Source organism: Phacochoerus africanus, chromosome 11, assembly GCF_016906955.1.
Source record: "Phacochoerus africanus isolate WHEZ1 chromosome 11, ROS_Pafr_v1, whole genome shotgun sequence".
Taxonomy (NCBI): domain Eukaryota; kingdom Metazoa; phylum Chordata; class Mammalia; order Artiodactyla; family Suidae; genus Phacochoerus; species Phacochoerus africanus.
The window spans coordinates 67,423,296-67,443,835 of record NC_062554.1 but is presented as its reverse complement, the minus strand read 5'-3'; the positions used below and the strand labels follow the sequence as shown (position 1 = coordinate 67,443,835).

General features: G+C 38.7%; 1 protein-coding gene across 1 annotated transcript in view; it reads right to left on the bottom strand.

Annotated features, from left to right (window-relative positions):
* Positions 1–20,540, bottom strand: part of LOC125111252 (complement receptor type 2-like) — a 104,669-nt gene that overhangs the window by 8,077 nt on the left and 76,052 nt on the right. The window contains exons 30-41 of the mRNA XM_047753147.1: positions 18,623–19,018; positions 17,002–17,178; positions 16,809–16,911; positions 15,412–15,497; positions 12,574–12,972; positions 10,463–10,639; positions 10,281–10,383; positions 8,737–8,822; positions 6,552–6,779; positions 4,864–5,040; positions 2,113–2,298; positions 240–263 (exon numbers count right to left, since the gene is read on the bottom strand). Of these exons, the coding sequence (XP_047609103.1) occupies positions 240–263; positions 2,113–2,298; positions 4,864–5,040; positions 6,552–6,779; positions 8,737–8,822; positions 10,281–10,383; positions 10,463–10,639; positions 12,574–12,972; positions 15,412–15,497; positions 16,809–16,911; positions 17,002–17,178; positions 18,623–19,018 (2,142 nt within the window). The remainder of the gene's footprint in view (positions 1–239; positions 264–2,112; positions 2,299–4,863; positions 5,041–6,551; positions 6,780–8,736; positions 8,823–10,280; positions 10,384–10,462; positions 10,640–12,573; positions 12,973–15,411; positions 15,498–16,808; positions 16,912–17,001; positions 17,179–18,622; positions 19,019–20,540) is intronic.

The window sequence follows — 20,540 nt, the reverse complement described above, 5'->3', positions numbered from 1 at the left end:
GACTAATCCTTTTTTGGCAATGGTTCAAAAATAGTATAGAACATTTGATAAAGGACACTTTATATGCATATAAGGATACCAGTTTTGCCACAGCATGGCCTGAATTTATTATTATTTTCTTTCTAATTGAAATTGCAGTGTAAGATAATTTGATCTCTTTTTATAGTTCATTTATTATAAGTGTATACTTACTCTTATGGATGCTAGGGTTCCTCAAAAAAACCCTTAACAAAACTTACCAGCTATGAGAGAATCACGTGTGCCTAAAAGGAAGACAAAGGCCACAAATACATCAGTCTGGCACACAACATGATCAAACAGGAGCTCTCAGCCAGTTATAAATTCATCCTGATTTTTTTAAGTACACACTCTTAATTTTTTTCTAATATAAAAAGCCAATAGTTTTATTTACACAATCTTATTTTAGCTTGTATACTCAGAAAAGTATGGGGATTTTTTGTTTTTAAATTAATGTTTTGTCAAAAAGTGGTGTAATTAGTGCAGAAAATTTATAAAACAGAATAAAAAATAGCATCCATAATCCTACTATCCTGACATGTTGCAATGCATTCATTCCCTTCTGGTACATTTCCGTGTTCTAAGTTTTTAACCTAGTTAGAGAATCCTTCTATTTATCTAATCTTTGAACAGTGGAGTTACATGCTCAATATATGTTAACTTTTATAATCTTTACTACCACCGCAACCACTACTACATGTATGATAACACAACTTTTTATTATTTTTTTTACTTATTTCTCATCTGTCTACTGCTTTCTTTGTTAATTTTCGAGTTCTAAGTCAAATTTGCTGACCTTTTATAATTTTCTCCATCAAATCAGAAAGTTCAAAAAGTTTTTTTCCTAGCTGTTTTATATTCTTTTTTCTTTTTCTGCTTTAGTTTTCCTATGTTGATTTTTAAAATTTTTAACTCTTTATTACATCTGGTATTTCTTGTAAGATAAAAGGAAAGGTTCTGAATTTTTAAAATTATACTTATATTATTTATCTTTCTTTTCCACTAGGATTGAAGATGTCTGAGTTACTATATTTTTTCTGTTAGATAATTTTTGTTATTTATAATAACCTTTATTTTTATTAATATCTATCTTGTTCCATTTTTAATAAAAATAAGTCTAATTTTGCTGGTATAAAGTGATTTATGTATTGTGGCCTTTTATTCTAATATCTGGTAGGGTCAGACATTCAAATTTTGTGAATTTTATGTGTATCATAGCCACATTGTTAGAATACTAACAAAGGCATTCATACAGTTGGGCAGTGAGCTTTTTGCCAAAGGAATAAATATAATTTGATGTTAAGGGAGTGTCAAGTTTAGAATTTAGAAATATTATTTGTGAGCGAGTTTACTTAATACATTTAAGGGATTAACCATAAAAAAAGAAAAGAAAAGAAAAGAAAAACTGGATCTCAAACAATCTTGATATTCAATCATGTATTTTAAATAAGAGTCATAAGAATGGGGGGATGGGAAGCCTAGCACTAGTTTAGGTTAGGAAATGCTATTCATTGTTAGTTTTGCTCATCTGCTCCTTTATGAGTACAAGTTTAGGGCTTAGGATTTTCCATTTTCCATCACCCTCTCATTGCCAGCAGAGGGCTACTTTTTCTGTAGAGCTCAATGACACATGGTTTCTAAATCGCATAACCAACTGCACTAGGTTAAAATCCGATAGCCTATACCAATGACAGAAAATGACCAGCTAGTCTCTGCAACTTGGAAGGTGCTCCCTGACTCATGCTGAAAACATTCTTGAAGGCCTACTCTACCACTATTGTGCTACTGAGATTTTAAGGCTCACAGGCTGTAATCAAATCATTGCTGTTCAATGCATGCAACAATAGAGTGATATGGGAAACCAAAATGTTTAAAGAGGGCATTGTAGAGAGATGGATGGGTTGAGAAGCATGAGGAGCAAGACTTGCCTTACTCACTGCTAAGGGTTTGGGGGGAGGAATTAGGGGCTCTTATTGCATTCGTTAGCTCTTAGCACATGCCATAGTCTCACATTACATTCAGTGACCATATGGATGAATGAGTGAACAGTAACCTTGACTGGGAAGGCTATACATTCCTTGCATTTGCACTTACGAGATGTACATATGGCCAAAGGAGGGTTCCACATGTTATCTTCCTGGCACTGGCTCGAGGGACTGCCTTCCATAGTATACCCATCTTCACACTCCAAAGTTATATTATCTCCATACTGATAGACTTTTCTCACTTCTAATTTCTTCTGGATTCCATTCATAATCTGTGGGAGGCTGCATTTTACTTCTGAAATTAGAACAATTTTAAAAAAGAAATTGAGGAGTTTCCTTCATGGCTCAGTGGTTAATGAATCCGAATAGGAACCATGAGGTTGCAGGTTCGCTCCCTGGCCTCACTCAGTGGGTTGAGGATCTGGCGTTGCTGTGAGCTGTGGTGTAGGTCACAGATGCAGCTTGGATCTGGCATTGGGGTGGCTCTGGCATAGGCCAATGGCTACAGCTCCGATTAGACCCCTAGCCTGGGAACCTCCATATGCCAAAGGAGCGGCCCTAGAAAGGGAAAAAAAAAATTGATATTTTATTGTTAATGGTTAGTTGAAACTTTGCCTTCAGCAGAGATGAATCATGTCTTCAAATCAAAAACTGATAACTCTCCAACAACATCTTATGATTTTAAATTCTCTGACTTACATTTTTAATGTAGAGTAAGGGAATATGAACACATTGCTTATAATTATTTTTAATGATCATACTTAAAATTATTGACAACTCCTCAACAGGAAAGTTGTGATAAAATTAGGAATTAGGAAAAAAACTGTGTTCCATCCCTGGAGCCACTTGGGCCACACCACGAGAAAATAGTAAAATCGTTTCAACTCTGTCTAGGTATACAACTAATACAGGAATTTTGTCTCTTGAGTAAATGCATATTTATTCCTCATTGCTATGCATAGAAGAAGTTAATAAATTATGATTCTGAATTTAAAGTGTTATTTTTCTATTTAATATATTGCTTTTAGCTTGAAAAAATTAATAAATAGAAACATTAATTAAATAGAGTCTGGACACCAGAAGGGGGAGATTTTACACCCTGAGATAATAGCATAACTCAACAGGAAAAAGTAAGACTCCTCTTTTTTCGCTGGCAGAAAATCAGCCAATGAAAAGCCATAGACCTTTGTTTTTCAGAGTCCTCCCAACTTCCTTTCCCCTACTATTAAAGAGTTCTGCTTCCCTTGCTGTGTAGGGACTTGCATGTGGCTCGCCATGGTTACAAACCCAAAACTGGAATTCTCTGCTGATCCTGAATAAACCCATTTTTCTTGGAGAAATAAATACAAGCTACTTATTCATTTTAGGCCACAACTAGAAATGAGAAAATTATGAAAGAAAATATCTCACTAGTAAAGGCACAGTAGTAGATAAACCATTTATAAAGCTAGGAGAGAGATTAAAAGACAAAAGTAATGAAATCATCTATGTACACAATAGTAGTTAAGAGATACACAAAACAAAACAAAATGTAAAATATAACATCAAAAACATGAAACATTGTGGGAAGAAGTAAAAATGCAGGGTTGTTAGAATGCATTCAAACTTAAGAGATCATCCATTGAAGAAATCATTTATACACACACACACACACACACACACACAATATATATGTAATCATAGATAGAGATGGATAGAAACAAAATAATCCTCCCCAACATAAATGGATCTGGAGGGTATTAGTGTAAATGAAATAAATAAAGAAAAAGAAAAAAAATGAAATAAAGAAAAAGAAAAAAAAAAGAAAAAAATACAGAAAAAGAAAAAAAATACCATATGATTTCATTTACATGGAATATCTAAAAAACAAAAGAAACAAAACAAAAGGAAAACAGATCCATAGAAACAGAGAACAAATAGATGATTTCTAGAGGGGTGGGATAGGTAAAGGGAATTAAGAGATACAAAGTTTCATTTATAAAATACGACACAAGGATGTAATATACAGCATAAGGCATATGTTCAATAATATTGTAATAACTTTGCATGGGGGCAGATGGTTACTAGATTTATCATGGTGATCATTTAATGATTTATACAAATGTCAGGTATGTAATATACCTAAACATAACATGGTACGTTAATGATATTTCAATTTACGGAAAAGAATCTGTCTTTGTAGAAACGTCCCTGGCTGATATTGCTAATGATAAAGATGGAGAATGACTGCTTAAAAAATGTGCGTAAAGAGGACAGTTATTATGACAAAATGAATTTTACTTAAATGAAAAGAAAGCAGCTGTCAAGAGAAGGGAATAATACCCTTTTTATTTTCAGGAGAAGCACTATTCCAGCATCTTAATTTGAAAATTAATTACTGAACTACCCCCTGAATCTTTATACTTTTTTATGTAACTAAAGCAAGGAGGGGTGAGCTTTCCAGTTTCTGCAGAGCCACAGGGACTCTGATTTTGGGCAGTCCATTCTTCCAAATAAATACAGAAAGGTCACTTACCATGTCTATGGTCGCCCTCATTTCCCCTGTCTCTCAAATCAGAAGGATAGGAGGACAAACAGAATTTCTGAGACTTTTAGGCTGTAGAAAGCCCCATGATCCTGTAATCACACAGCCATAGGACTAACTCCTCCTTAACCTTAGGAATAACAGCATGTCTGAAATCCTTCCTACCTCATCCCTGCCCTTAGTCTAGTGTTTCTAAAAAGTAAAAACAGGAAAGAAACAAAGCAAAATCAGTTAATGTAGTTTTGTAAAGTCAAACCCCCCAGAAATGATCTCTCAGCTTTTTTAGCCTCATATGCATCAATATTTCATAAAACTGCCAGCAAGAATGCAAAATACCTTTGCAATAAGAATCAAATGGACTCCAGGTTCCCTGGTGTGTACAGAAGATGAAGGCCTTTCCCACCAACATGTAGCCTGGGTTACAAGTGTATTTGACTATCATCCCAGGAAGATATGGAGAAGCGTGTCCTCCAATATGGTAGCCATTATGCATCTTGGGTGGATGTGGACAAGCTAAGAACAAATTCCCCCAAAACACACACGAAAAACATTCAGTTAAACTTGGAAGTATGAATACCCCAACACAACTAATAATATCTCTGGTTATTAGAACCACATGCAGACCCCAGGCAGGCAGGTCCCAAGGCACAAAATGTTTGCTGATCACTGGGAAGACCAGTTCTCTAATGCCAGACCTCTCAGCCTTTAAACAGGACCATCTGTGATCTCTACCTGTAAACTGAATCATGTGGGAGTACCACTGGGATCCACACACTACCAACTCAATGCAGCCTATATTCACTGGAGGATGGAGCTTGTGTGGATAATCACAGCTACAAATCGTTGCCCAGTACTAGTCATTTAAAGCCAGACTAATGAGCAACAGAGGCCAAGAGGACCACCTTACACTCCAATTCTCCAGGGCATCCTGAGTTCCCCTCGCTAACGGTAAGATGAAGGGTCAAGAAAAGGCCGTCATGGGGCTCCCATAGTGGCTCAGGGGAAATGAATCCGACTAGTATCCATGAGGACCCAGGTTCAATCCCTGGCCTCGCTCAGCTGGTTAAGCATCTAGGGTTGCCGTGAGCTGTGGTGTAGGTCGCAGGCTCAGCTCAGAGCTGATGTTTCTATGGCTGGAGCATAGGACAGGGGCTACAGCTCCGATTCTACCCCTAGCCTGGGGACCTCCATATGCTGTGGGTACAGCCCTAAAAAAACAAAAAACAAAAAAAAAAGAAAAGAAAATGTAGTCACAGGCTGGAGCAGAACTCAGAAATAACAAAAGTAAGATTAATGCCCACATCAGAGTTTCCTTAATTATTTCTACAGCATTATCAATTCTGAAATATGTTACTGATATTAGCACATTTTTTTTGCTCTGTACACCCATCTACCTATATGAAGACAGCTTAATAGAGCTGGCGTAGCAGTATTTTTTTTTTTTTTTTGTCTTTTTGCTATTTCTTTAGGCTGCTCCTGCGGCCTATGGAGGTTCCCAGGCTAGGGGTCAAATCGGAGCTGTAGCCACCGGCCTACACCAGAGCCACAGCAACTCGGGATCCGAGCCGCGTCTGCAACCTACACCACAGCTCACAGCAATGCTGGGTCGTTCACCCACTGAGCAAGGGCAGGGACTGAACCCGCAACCTCATGGTTCCTAGTCGGATTCGTTAACCACTGCACCACGATGGGAACTCCAGTTTTTTTTTTTTTTTTTTGACATTGGTTTTTAGTGGTTTGAAATATTGCCTATAAAATCTGGGCTTCATGGAACTCTCCACTCCCTCCTCTCCTCACCATCCCACACATGCCTCGCCCCAGAGGAAGGGTCATCAGAATACCACCTCCTGGGATATGGCCTGGGCATTTAGAACATCTGTTACTCATCTAGAAGGTAGGTAATTCTGTTTCAGACATTCATAACAAAGCTCTATTCACAAACAAAAAGGACTGTCACTATAGAAAGATGGAAGTTTCGCCTAGACATGCTGATCCTTCTAGGGCATGGGGAAATGTGCACTGACCAGAAGGACCAGAAAGTTCACAGCGAGGGGCAGGGCCACTCCAAACCCCATTCCCTTGACTGTCACTTGTGCAGTGGATGGTGCTCTTCCCAATGAGGCTGAAGATCATTCCTTTGGCTGGGTGGGCGTCACACATGTAACTAATTTCTTTTCCATAGGGAATATCTTTCAGAGAAGTTCCTGTGTGTTTCCCATTAAGGATAGCCGGAGGATTTGGACAAAATATTTCTAGAAAGAACACAAAAGCTTTAGGTTCCATTAGTTTCAGTTGAAAAGGTTATACAATAATGATGCCCTATGATTGTTGTATTAATACATTCTTTTTCTATGAGAACATAATTACATTATATGGAATTTAAATACGTAAGGCTTTCTTTGAGAAGGAAAGGCTAAGTCAGGTGAGTCTTAAATTACAGTTTACTGTGAAAGGCCAAAATAAGTTCCAGGTAGCTAAGTTTGTAATAAGTTTTGGAAGTTAATTTTTTTTTTCAGCAGCCATTTTATTGCCTAATTTACGTCAAGTATCATAAGAATCCTGGGTTGACAAAGGGGTATGAGACAGACAAGGCTTTAGACCTCAAAGACTTGAAGTCCTAGGGAAATCTTGGGGAAGTTGGTTAAATGTGGACTAACAGTTTCAGCAGATGTAATTTTTTTTTTTTTTTTGGTGACTCAAGGCCATTATCGTCAGTACCAATATCAAATATACAGTAGTATCCTTATAATATATTGATTTGCATAGTGCTTTTTACAGCCAGATTAAAGGGCTCCAGGGAGCCTTTTCTCCTTCTTCTTCTCCTCCCATCCCCCCATTACTTCTTCTTCTTCCTCTTCCTCCCTATTCTTCCTCTTCCTCCTCTTCCTTTTCTTCCTTTTCTTCTTCCTCCTCTTCCTCTTCTTCCTCTTCTTCCTCCTCTTCTTCTTCCTCTTCCTATTCTTCTCCTTCTTCTTTTTCTTCTTCTTCCTCTTCCTCTTCTGTCATTTCTTTCTGTCAATGTACCTGTTTCTAGCAGTTCCCTCCCTAAAATTATTTTGATGCTTTTAATCTGATAGCAATTTAGGAAGAGATATCAGAGCTTGTCAGCAATGTGTGTATAAATAAACTAAGGGCTTCAGTCTATCAAATAAAGATGGACTTCTCATACCTGGATTTTACTTATAGGTTTGTTTTTCCAAAGGTTACTTATATATATTTATTTTTAGCTTTATATGTCACAGGAAGGCTGAGTCTACTAGATAGCTAAATTTAACACATATTGAATATGCTTATAAAATTCCATGATAATCCCATAAGATGTTCCAACAGATTTCTAGCATGGCATTTTAACAAAATCCAAAATAAAATCAAGAAAAAGACATTTTCTAATCATCAAGAAAAAGACATTTAAAAAAGTCTCGCCTTGCTTTAGTAATCAGAATAGGATAAATCAGTATTGTTTTGGTCCTCAAAACACTTTATATATTTATCAGTTTCTGAATCTTTATTTAAGTTGGTTTTATTGAAATTTAGGGCTCCTCACTAATCATTTCAAATACTGACTCACCTCCCTGCACCATAGTGATATATCATCTAACTGCTTTTTCCACAACACATCAATTTTTGACATGCTATTTTATATCTTCCATTTTTAATTTGTTTACTGATTAATTTTCTTGTTTGTCATCTGCCTCCGCAAGTAGAAAATGAACTCCATGAAAGCCGGGGTAAGGCTTTCCTATTCAGCACTCTCCCCACCTGGAAAGTCCTGGCACATGGAAACCCTCCTCAGTAAATATCACAGACTAAATGAGACTGAAGAACTAGTTCAGATATGTGAGGGGATAAAATGACATAAAAGTTTAAGAGAGATTCCTCCTTGGTGGTAAAACTGAAAAAGTAAATAAATAAATAAATTTGGGTGTACCCTTATGTCATCTAATTTCTCCCCACATATTCCCCACAAAATTCAATCCCAGCATTAAACTAGTTATTTACGGATGAGTAATATGAACACATGAGATATAAGAACAGCTAGGCCTTTTTTTGTGAAATTCTAACAAAGGAGTATTTTCATCTAACAAAGAAGTATTTTATCGCCGACTTAGTTAAACAAAGATCCAGACAACAGGTGACTCCATGAGGTGAAACATACTGGAAAAACAGAAGGGCAGTTATACAGGCTGCAGGGTTACTCTTTCTACTCACGTTCACACACAGGAACACTGCTGTTCCAAAGGGTTTTCATTCCAACCAAGACACAATGGCTAGCAGAGCTGCCTTTTAATCGGAACCTAAGGGAGAAAAGGGTAGCAAATGGGGGGCCAATTCCAATATCTGCCTTCCTCCCTTCAGGTCCTCACTCAGCCTAAATACCATTTGGGTCTTAGGTTCAGAACAAGCTGAAAGTCTCACTTCACTAGGGACCTGAATTCAATAGCTGGCAGGAATTCAGAAGCCAAATTCTTCCCAAGTATCATGGTGTCTGGTGACAAACAAGGCAATCAGCACTTGTACATTAACAATCAAACAAACCTCCTAGTCCAGGGTCATCTCAGAAGTCCCTGAACACTGAGCTGCACTCTGTCTGTGCCCTAGACCCACTCCTCATCTCTCGCTGATACCCCTCTGACATCCCTCTTATCCTCATTAGTGGGGCATGACGAAGAACAGCCCCTGATCTGGGTGAGCAAAGCAGAGGACATCTGGAAAGAGGACCTACATTGTTCTTCTTGCCATAGCTGTAATGGCCTGAAAGAGGCTCATAGAAATTTTGCCACCCTGAAATGCCCAGTTTATAATTGGATCCCATTGTCCCATTGTCCCATTGTCTGCTGATCATTACTGGGTGTAGACTTTGTAAAGTCAAAGATTCCTGGAAATTGGAGTTCCCATTGTAGCTCAGCAGAAACAAATCTAATATCCATGAGGACACAGGTTCAATCCCTGGCCTTGCTCAGTGGGTTAAGGATCTGGCCTTGCCGTGAGTGGTGGTATAGGTCACAGTCGAGGCTTGGATCTGATGTTGCTGGGGCTGCGGCGTAGGCCAGTGACTACAGCTCCGATTCAACCCCTAGCCTGGGAACCTCTGTATGCTGTGGGTGTGTCCCTAAAAACACACACACAAAAAAAAAAATCCTTGAAATTATTAAAGATTACAGCTGTATTGCCCAATCTTGTTACCTCCCACAGACAGTGCATTCTTCTCTGAGTAATAGATCCATAAACAACTGATAATATTGCCTGAAACAATAACACTGGCCATTATGATTCTAAAATCAAAGACTTTACTGATGCAAAGAAACATGATTGGATTAAAATACTTAACCCATATACTATTACAATTTCCACTACTGATTAGCTTTTAGTTTCCTAAAACAACCCTTGCCTGATTTACCATATTGCAAACAATTTTTTTCTTATACCTCAAAATTTTCATTAGCAAATTTCCCACAGGACTATAATTGTCTTCCCCCAAAAAAGAATTTCCCCATTTACTTCAATTTCCAACCATGAATTCAAGACTAGTATCTATATGTATGTTATATTCAACACTGAACTGCGTGTTCCACTTTCTTTATATCCTGATAGTGATGCCCCCATGGCCCGACACATATCAAAACTGCAGAGAAGTCAGTTTCCCCAGGTACTTCTATTCCATAGGTTAGCCTCTCTTTTTGAATTAACTCCTGAACCCAAAAGAATCACTATCCAGCACTGTGTTCCTGGTCTCTACTCCAGGTCACACTCACCCCTCTTCACAAATGAAGGACACTTTTGCCCCAAGTTGGAAATTCAGTGGAAAGAGTACACGTCCATTAGGGAGCTGGTCCAGGAAGTCAGCACATGATTTCACTAGGAAAAAACACAAGAGTGAGCTGTCCCTGTGAAGGACAAAAAGATTAGTCAGTAAACCAGATGAAAGTACAGGTACCTGCACATCTGGGGGCTGCTGGGCTCCAGTCTCCCTGGGGTGTACAGTGCAGAGAAGCAGCCCCTCTGAGATCATAGCCGGGGTCACAGCTAAAAGATACTTCCTGCCCAGGAAAAAAGTCATCCCTGTGGCTTGAAGTGTGTTTACCATGTAGGATTTCTGGAGGTGGCTGACATACTGGGGAAAGAATAGTAAAAATACCTGTCAGTTATGGGGAAATACCTTCTACTCTATCGTGTGCCTGCCAGGAAGCTTAACAATCCTACTTACAGAGTATATTTTAAAAGAAGAGATGATTAGCAATGGGGACCTGCTGTATAGCACACAGAACTCTACCCAGTATTCTGTGATAATCTATGGGGGAAAAGAATCTGAAAGAGAATGGCTATGTATATATGTATGGTTGAATCACTTTGTTGTTCAGCATAAATTTTTGCAACCTTGTAAATCAACTGTATTTCAATAAAACTTTAAAAAATATTTACAATATGCTCTGTACTTTAATAAGTACAAACAAACAAAATAAAACAAAACAAATGAAAGAAAAGATTTGCTACTTCAGTACCCACAGTTTCACCAAAGCACAACCTAAGGACACAGCATTGAGCTGTGACTAGAATGAGCATTTCTCTGATACCTTGCCCATGTTTTTTTCTATTAAAACATTCCTGGAGTTCCCCTCGTGGCTCAGTGGTTAACAAATCCGACTAAGAACCATGAGGTTTCGGGTTCAATTCCTGGCCTTGCTCAGTGGGTTAAGGATCCAGTGTGGCTGTGAGCTGTGGTGTAGGTCGCAGGCGCAGCTCGGATCCTGTGTTGCTGTGGCTCTGGCGTGGGCTAGTGGCTACAGCTTCGATTAGACCCCTAGCCTGGGAACCTCCATATGCCACAGGAGCGGCCCTAGAAAGAGCAAAAAGACAAAAAAATAAACTAAAATAAAATTTAAGAAACTGAGTCCTGAGTTATTAAACAAACAAACAAAATATTCCTAAGTCTACAACAGAATGTTCCTTTTGCTTTGTTAGACCAGCCATCCAGTCCAGGGCTGTGAGTGCTGGTGGCTTGTTCCACTCTTATACTTTCTAGACAGCTATCCTTTCTAACCTCAGCAAGATAGACCTTCACCCGAGTGTCATCTAATAGACCCCTCACTTAGCTTATTGTACAGTCAGTCATGCATCCTCCTTCCTCTTTTCCCCCAGCCCCTCCTCCTGAACTATAAGCCTCTCCTGGATCCTGTGTGCCAGCTTGGATTCTTCCCTGCTAAGCTAGCCATTTCAGCATAAGAAGTCCAGAGACACCACCAAGAACAAAATCCCCTTAAGAGAAAATAGCTATAGACTTTTAAAAGAGAGACTATATTGGTGAGCACATATTTTGACTCAAATTTTGGCTGCTTGCATCCACAGACCAATTGATGTGTGCTCAGTGCATCAGAACACTTTTGAGCTTCAATCTAAACTATACATAAAGTGGAATAAAAATGAAAAAAATTTGCTTGGATTTGAGCACATCCTTCTCTCTTTCTGAGCCTTGGGGTTTTCAGAAATAACACGGGGGAATTGGAATAGAATGACCACCATTTAAGGCTTTTTAATCTGATGCTATTATTTTTGTCGACACGGCTCAGTTGCCTTCTGACCTACTCCAAGGATACATGTCATTGTTATCATGCATTATTGTTTCACTGTACATTTTACTACACATTATCATTAGGCTCTGTAATCAGAAAAGCTCTTGAATTCCAGGACTTATTCTGTTATTTACTAGCTCTGTGACCTGGGCATAGTTATTTAACATCACTCAGACTCAGCTTGTTCAATGTAAATGGAGATAAGCATAGTTCCTATGTCATCTGTTTGCTTAAGTATCAAACAATACATGTAAAATGTGTGCATTAATTACAGATGAGACAGAGTAAGCATTACTTGACAAGTATTATTATCAGAGGTAACCAATAGTTTACTTTAGCTAGTATTATGTTTAGAGTGTTTATACCAGCTTCATGGTCCTTGCATGCCCCCACACACATACACAAACCCCTTCCTTGGTGTCAACAGCTCTTACCATTTACACCCCCAATACTCCCAGCAGAGGTGGATGAAACTCACCCCTGGAACATCTTGGCAGCTCAGGCACCCATGTGTTGTTGACCTTGCACTGAACAGTGTTGGACCCTCTCATGACAAAGCCAGGCTGACACTTAAATCTCACAACCTCATTTAAGGAAAGTAAACTCCTATTTCCTGAGTCTCTAATTCCATTTTCAACTTCTGGAGCTGTGCATTTATTCACAGAAATACACTGAGGAGGAAGGCTGCTCCAAACTCCACGTTGATTGTCTCTGCTGGTACAGTATATGGACTGTTCTCCCACAAGGTCAAAAAGCTTTTCTCCATTTGGCCCAGTGTGACACTGATAAGTTACCACTGCTGCATATTGAAAAACACTTCCGCTGCTGCTGTAGAATTCTCCATTGGCTACCGCTGGCGGTGGCTCACAAGATATACCTGGGATAAGAAAGAAAGTAGTACACAATAGTTTAACTTTTTTTTTTTTTTTTTTTTGTCTCTTGTCTTTCTAGGGCCGCACCCACAGCATATGGAGGTTCCCAAGGCTAGAGGTCTAACCAGAGCCAGAGCCAGAGCCACAGCAACGCCAGCTGAGCAGCGTCTGTGACCTACACCACAGTTCACAGCAATGCCAGATCCTTAACCCACTGAACAAGGCCAGGGATCAAACCCGCAACCTCATGGTTCCTAGTCGGATTCATTTCCGCTGCGCCATGACGGGAACGCCAGTTTAACTTTTTTTTAATACAACTTTTTAAGAGCAGTTTTAGTTGAGGAGCAAAATTGAAGGGAAGGCTTGGAGATTTCCAGTATTTCCTGCCCTCACAAACGCAGTCTCCTCCATTATCAACATTCTCCAACAAAGTGTTACAACCAATGAACCTACATTGACACATCATAATCACTCAAACTTCAGGGGGATTCACTCTTGATGTTGCATATTCTTTGGGTTTGGACAAATACATAATGGTAGACATCCATCATTATGGTATCATGCAGAGTATTTTCACTGCCTCAAACATCCTCTGTGTTTTACCTCTTAACCCTACCCCCAGCTCCATCCTCTGGCAACCACTGATGTCATTATTGTCTCTGTCATTTTGCCTTTTCCAGAATTATTTTTTTCACTATGACTTATTTTACTATGAATTTAATTAACAAACGCAAACAAACACATCATTTTTAAAACTGTAACTAATTACAATACTGTTCTTCAGCTAATAATCGGACATGTTTACCAGGTTGAAATTTAGGTGTGGGTGGGTTCCGTGCATAATAATTCCATGTAAAATCCATGTATTATTGTGTCTTATATACTTGTGATTTTTAAGTGGATAACCTATGGGATTTTATCAGAGTTTGTTATTTACTTACTGCTGGGTTATTCTTCCAGCGTTTATTTATTAACATCTTTTCGAGGTTAAATACACTACCTCTGGCGCTACTCATCAAGTCAAGAGAGGAAAGATGAGTCATGTCAGCATCATGTCAGCATGTGCTAAAGATTTTTCTCTCCCTTTTCATTTACAATGAATTGGTCATTCGGGGTGCCTCTGCACATTACACTAGAACGCCAGGAGATTTTTACCTACACATGCTTTAGAAAGTAGGTAGATAAGACCTTGGAATTGTCCCTCATCCAAAGGAGTTGGCAAAATCTGCCCCACTCTCACTTGCTGCAACTGGGGGAAAAGCAAAACTGAAGAGTACAAAATAGGGTAGACATGCAAGAAGGCAGAGAATCTGTGGAAGTCTAGCCAGCCTAGACTGTGAGAATCAGGCACGCTCTCAGAAGAGAGAGATAGATGAGTTTGGAGGCAGAGGCAAAGGAGGATCTCAAGGAATTAGTTCCTAGCAGCCTTCTAGGGACTGGGCTTTCTCTTCTGTGACAACAGAAAGCTCCCTCACAGAGAAAGTGGAAAGAAAAAATTTACTGCCTGGCTACCCAGTTGCAGCTGGTGGGGGGGGGACCCATTTCTCTCCAGCAGCATGAATTTCTGAGAAGGGACCTCTATTTCTGCGGTGAGAGAGGGAAAAGGGAAAGAGGCAAATAAGAATAACAAAGGCATTGAAGGAACACTTTCAGAGCTGTCTGCTTTGAGATTTCAGCAGGGGGTATGCCCACAGACCTCTTGGAGTACCCTCATTGGAGGATTCCCCTGAAGTGCTGCAGGCACCCACATAAGCCCCAGTTGCTTTTTCCTATATGCAAGTTTTTGTTTGTCTGTTTGGCTGATTGATGGATTTTTTTGTTTACCTTCCCTCCCATTGCAGCCCTGAGCCAGCTCAGGTTAAGAGAAACCAAAACTTTTTATTTTTTATTTGAAATAGTCTATTTATGTTTGCTTTTTCACTTGTTTTATGTATACTTTATCCTTTTCTCTGCTCAAGAATATAAACAACATGGGAGCAGGGACCCACTCTGTCTTGTTTACAGGCATATTCCTAATGTCTAAAAGATTGATTAGCACATAGTAGGTATTCAAAAAATTTGTTGAAAGAATGAGTATATGAATTGGTGGGTGATTGAAAAAAGCTGACATGTGACTATCGTCTTTGAGAAGAAAAAAGGAAAAATTGACAAAGTTTCAGACCATGGATTTCTCCCCATCTATGAAGCATTTCTCTTCATTTATAACAGTTTGCTTATAAATATTTCTAGAATGGTACCCCAAACCCATGATGCTCAGGTTTATTTCTCCCCTCCTTCCCCAAAAAACTCTTTGTAATTATTTCAGCAAGTAAATTTTTCTATCAAAAACAAAAACAAACAGAGAGGCAGACATTGGATAATTTCACAGGGAAAAAAATGCCCTAAGAAAACGAAATAAAGCAAGGATAAAGTTGCAGGCCTGAACCAATATTCTTTCCACTTACGTTCACACACAGGAACAGTGTTATTCCAAAGGCTTTTCATTCCAACTGAGATACAGTAACTGGCTGAGCTTCCCTTTAACTGGTACCTAAGGGACAAAGCAATAGTGACTGGGTGAGCACACGGTTTCTCTCTTCCATCCATTGACAGATCTCGACTTTTCCCTTCTGCTGAAATACAATTTAATTCCTAAGTTAAGTCCCAGGTAAAAAAGCTTGGCTCGTTTGGTTTCTTGGCTGATAGCAGCTCAGAAACCAAAACATTGAAAAAGACGGCTGCTTCCAATGAGGATAAAACAAAATGACTGTCAAAGCTTAACTAAAGAAGGAACAAAAACATTGACAGGGATTTCTTTGGTCTGGACTTGGACCTTCTGGAGGCCCTCTTACCCTAACTCTCTCTGACAAGCCCCCCCTTTTTTTGCCATTAGGAGAAACTTTGACATCTAACACCAAGTGTAGCATTTTCCTCTCTTAGTAGATCAGGGGGAAAACAACTCTCACTTTAAGCTGACAAGTCAGACAACATGAGGAAAGAGATCAGGGATTATTCTTTTTGCCAATACATTTGGAACGTTCCTGAAGGAGACTCATGGCCTATTATTGAAGAGTGAAGCCAAGTTATCTATGAAAAAGAAGACACAGTCAGGAGAGAAGATTCTTTGGAGGACAATCATCCTAAAATATCTGGTTTATTGTGAGACCAATGGCCTCCTGGATTGCGTCCAGTCTTTATTGGGTGACTGGTAACTGATGCTTGTCAAAGAGCCCTTGGAATATATGGAGAACATCTGCTCTGTTTGTGCTTTCTACCTGCTGGTGGTGTCAGAACATAACATCAAGATCATTTAGAGTCACACAAAGAGTTAATGATGTTACTTGAAATATGAACAGCAGTTTTCATGCTCTTGCAACTTAGCCTAATACTAAATAAATGATATATAATTAGATTTAAAAGTGCTTCTGCTTACTCTTTCATTCTTAATTACAAATCCCACTATTGACTGGTTTAAAAATTTCCTGAATCATTTTTCTTATAAATAATGTTCATATATACATACATATACATACACTTTCAAAACAATCTCTTTGGAATATTCACCTGTTCACTTCCCCAAATTACTATGTACTTTATCCATATACTTAATATTTCACCTAAATGTTCAAGATCTGTGCTGTTTCTGCTGTTCAATATATTTTCCGTTTTTACTTTTTAAGCATCTGTTCAAGGTTCCATCTAGTTCTTACCAAACTTCCCAATCATTGTTTTAGATATTAGTCTCATTTAGTACTTTTTCTCCATTAGGGAGTCCCCCTTTTGGATAAATCCCATTCCCCAGGGTGTCAACATATCAGCGTCCAGCACTGTGTTCCTGGTCTCGATTCCAGGTCAGACTCACCCCTCATCACAAACAAAGGACACTTTTGCCCCAAGCTGGAAATTCAGTGGAAAGAGCACACGTCCATTAGGGAGTTGATCCAAGAAGTCAGCACATGATTTTGCTAGGGAGAAAAGAAAGAGACACACAGGAGTGAGAGGTCCCTATGACAGACAAAGAGATCGATAAGTAAACCAGTCGAGAGTACAGGTACCTGCACATCTGGGGGCTGCTGGACTCCAGTCTCCCTGGGGCATACAGCGCAGAGAAGCAGCCCCTCTAAGATCATAGCCGGGCTCACAGATGTAGGACACTTCCTGCCCAGGAGAAAAGTAGTTCCTATGGCTTGGGGTGTGTTTACCATGAAGGATTTTTGGAGGTGGCTGACATACTGGGGAAAGAACAGTAAAGTACCCATCACTTATAGGAAAATATCTTTTACTAAATTCTAACTATTCCAAGGATTTAGAGACTCATAATTCAAGGCGTTCAAGTATAAGAAAGGAAGTTGAAAGATATTTCAGTCCCCTTGTTTTACTAATGTGAAAGTTAAGACTAGGGAAGAGATTTGCCCAAAACTTCACAGCTAGTGAGAATTAGAACCCAGTTCTTCCCAGTTCTAAAACGCATCTGTTAGTCCACCAGGTCCCTTCTTCTACAGCTGAATATTCAGTATAGGGTCATTAGTATTCCTGGGCTACCGCACTTGCATATTTGCTAGAAAGTGTCCAAGGTACAGGTTCATCTTTCAGGTAATAAGAAGGTTCCCTGAGCCGTAATCCCCTCATCTCTCTCTCTCTCTCTTTTTTTTTTTTTTTTCAATTCTATGATCAAACTGTAGTAAGAATTCACACTTTTATCTCTGTTTGTCTTCCCAATTTCTCTCTCACTGGTTGTAAAGGCTGATATGGGTTGGTGGAAAAATTGTAAGCTCCCTCTCTGTCCCTGTGCATGAGCCAGTAAAACATTTATCAGTCCACTTCTAGAATCCTTTTTATGATAGCTCTTGTGGCATAAGAAGAAAGACATGCCATCGAGAACAAAATCTCCCAACTAAGCCAACCCTGATAAGGAGAGGACACACTTTTAGAGAGTATTCAACTCAAGGTGTGACTGCCTTCATTCACACTCCTTTTGGTGTGTGCTCAAGGCATTAGAACTCATTCGAAAGAAAAATGTGTTTCATTTTGAGCTAGTTACTTTCACTTTCAGATTCTAATGGTAAAATGCAAGGGGTAGCCAGAACAGACAAACTCTAAGATCTTTGACACTATCTTTTTTCACAGTTTAGTTTCTTTCTGTGATAGATGCTGATAAAAGTATGGCAAGAACCAGAGCATTCAATTTTAAGGTCAGACATGCTTATTCTATTCCTAGGTATGCTACTCAGTAACATATAATTCAGACAGTTTATTTAACCTCTGAAAGACCAAGCTAATGTCACTGTCCTACAGATATAAGAACATCACTGCTTCAAAGTGTTGTAAAGAGTAGACAGGATACTGCATGGCTGACCAGAGAGTCCACATCATCCTTCAGTACACCTGGGAGATACTAGAGCTGGTACTTTGCCTTGAGAATTGTTCAGTGTGAGAGTCCCAAATATCTCTTTGCTTGATTAATTAAGTTCTTGCTTCTCAAAATGAAGACACATATACCCAAGTGCACACACACAGATACACAGAATACACACCCATCTTAATTCCACGCCTCCTCTCCCCAAATTTACTCACACAGCTCACCACACAGCCTACTCCCAGATCAAATACTACTGTCCTAATCCTGCTACAGCTCATGTCATTTGTGGGCCCCTTCAAAGCCTCAGTCAGACTTACGCCTGGAACAGCTGGGCAACTCTGGTCCCCACTTGTTTTGTGCCTGGCATTGAACAGTGGAGGGTCCTTTCATGATAAAGCCAGGTTGACACCTAAATTGCACAGTTTCATCTAAGGAAAACAGGCTTTTCTTCTCAGATATCCTGAATGCATTTTCAACCTCTGGAGCTGTGCATATATTAGGTATAATGCACTGGGGGGGAGGGCCACTCCAGATGCCAACTTGATTGTCTTTGCTGGTGCAATATATTGACGGTGAACCCACGAGCTCAAACTTCATCCTTCTATCTCCAAGATTGCAGCGATAGGTCACCACTGTTCCATATTGGAAATATTCTCTATTACTGCTAATGAAATCTCCATTGGCGATGGCTGGGGGTGGCCCACAAGGGATACCTGGGAAAGGGGGCAGCAAGTTAATAAAACTACAATTTCTTAAAAAGTTATATTCAGTTATGAATTTTGGTAACCAGTTACAATCAATATTCAGAACACTTCTGCTCTCATCTAATGTTTGCTAATGTATAGACATGTTTTCCGCAATTGCAGATTGGACAACCATGATATTAGGACTTCTGCTCTTCTCAATTAAAGTTATTTCAGTAAATATATCCACATATTATTTTAGTCCATATACTTATTTTATATAAATATGTTATTTAAATATATGTCATTTAACTATTTTTAATTCAATTCTCTCTCAGTATAAGGCATTTAGATTTATTCTGTTATTAATATGGTATAGCATATAATAGAGTTTATCAAATAAACAAAAACCAAAAGCTCTGGCACAACCAATAAAAAATAAAGCACAAATATATTATAAATATATTAAAGACAAACAAAAAATCACAGATTCAGAAGTAATAAAAATAGCTGAATATTTTACTCTATGCTAATGATTTTTGAAAACCTTAAGGACTCCACACAAAAACTACTTGAACTGATCAACAAATTCAGCAAAGTAGCAGGATACAAAATTACATTCAGAAATCCATTGCATTTCTGTATACTAACAATGAAAAATTAGAAAAGGATTATAAAAATACAATACTTTTAAAATCACACCCCCAAAATTAAATACCTTGGAATAAACCTGACCAAGGAGGTGAAACACTCATGCGCTAAGAACTATAAAACATTAATCAAGGACATTAAAGAGGATTCAAAGAAATGGAAAGATATTCCATGTTCCTGAATTGGAAAAATTAATATTGTAAAATGGCCATACTACCTAAAGCAATCTACAGATTCAATGCAATCCCTATCAAATTACCCATGACATTTCACACAGAACTACAACAAACAATCCAAAAACTTATATGTGACCATAAAAGATCCAGACTTGCCAAAAAAATCCTGAGGAACAAAAACCAAGCAGGGGGCATAACTCTCTCAGACTTCAGACAATATTACAAAGCTACAGTAATCGAGACAGAGTGGTACTGGTACTAAAACAGACATATAGACCAATGGAACAGAATGGAGAACCCAGAAATAAACCCAGACACCTATGGTCAATTACTCTTCAACAAAGCAGGCAAGAATATAAAATGGGAAAAAGACAGTCTCTTCAGCAAGTGGTGCTGGTAAAACTGGACAGATGCATGTAAATCAATGAAACTAGAACACACCCTCATACCATCACAAAAATAGACTGAAAATGGCTTAAAGACTTAAACATAAGACAAGACACCATCAAACTCCTAGAAGAGAACATAGGCCAAACGTTCTCTGACATCAGCATTGCAAATGCTTTCTTAGGTCAGTCTCCTTAAGGCAACAGAAATAAAAGCAAAAATAAACCAATGGAATCTAATCAAACTGTCAAGATTTTGCATAGCAAAGGTAATCATAAAAAACAAAACAAAACAAAAAGATAACCTATGGAATGGGGGAAAATAGTTTCAAAAAATCA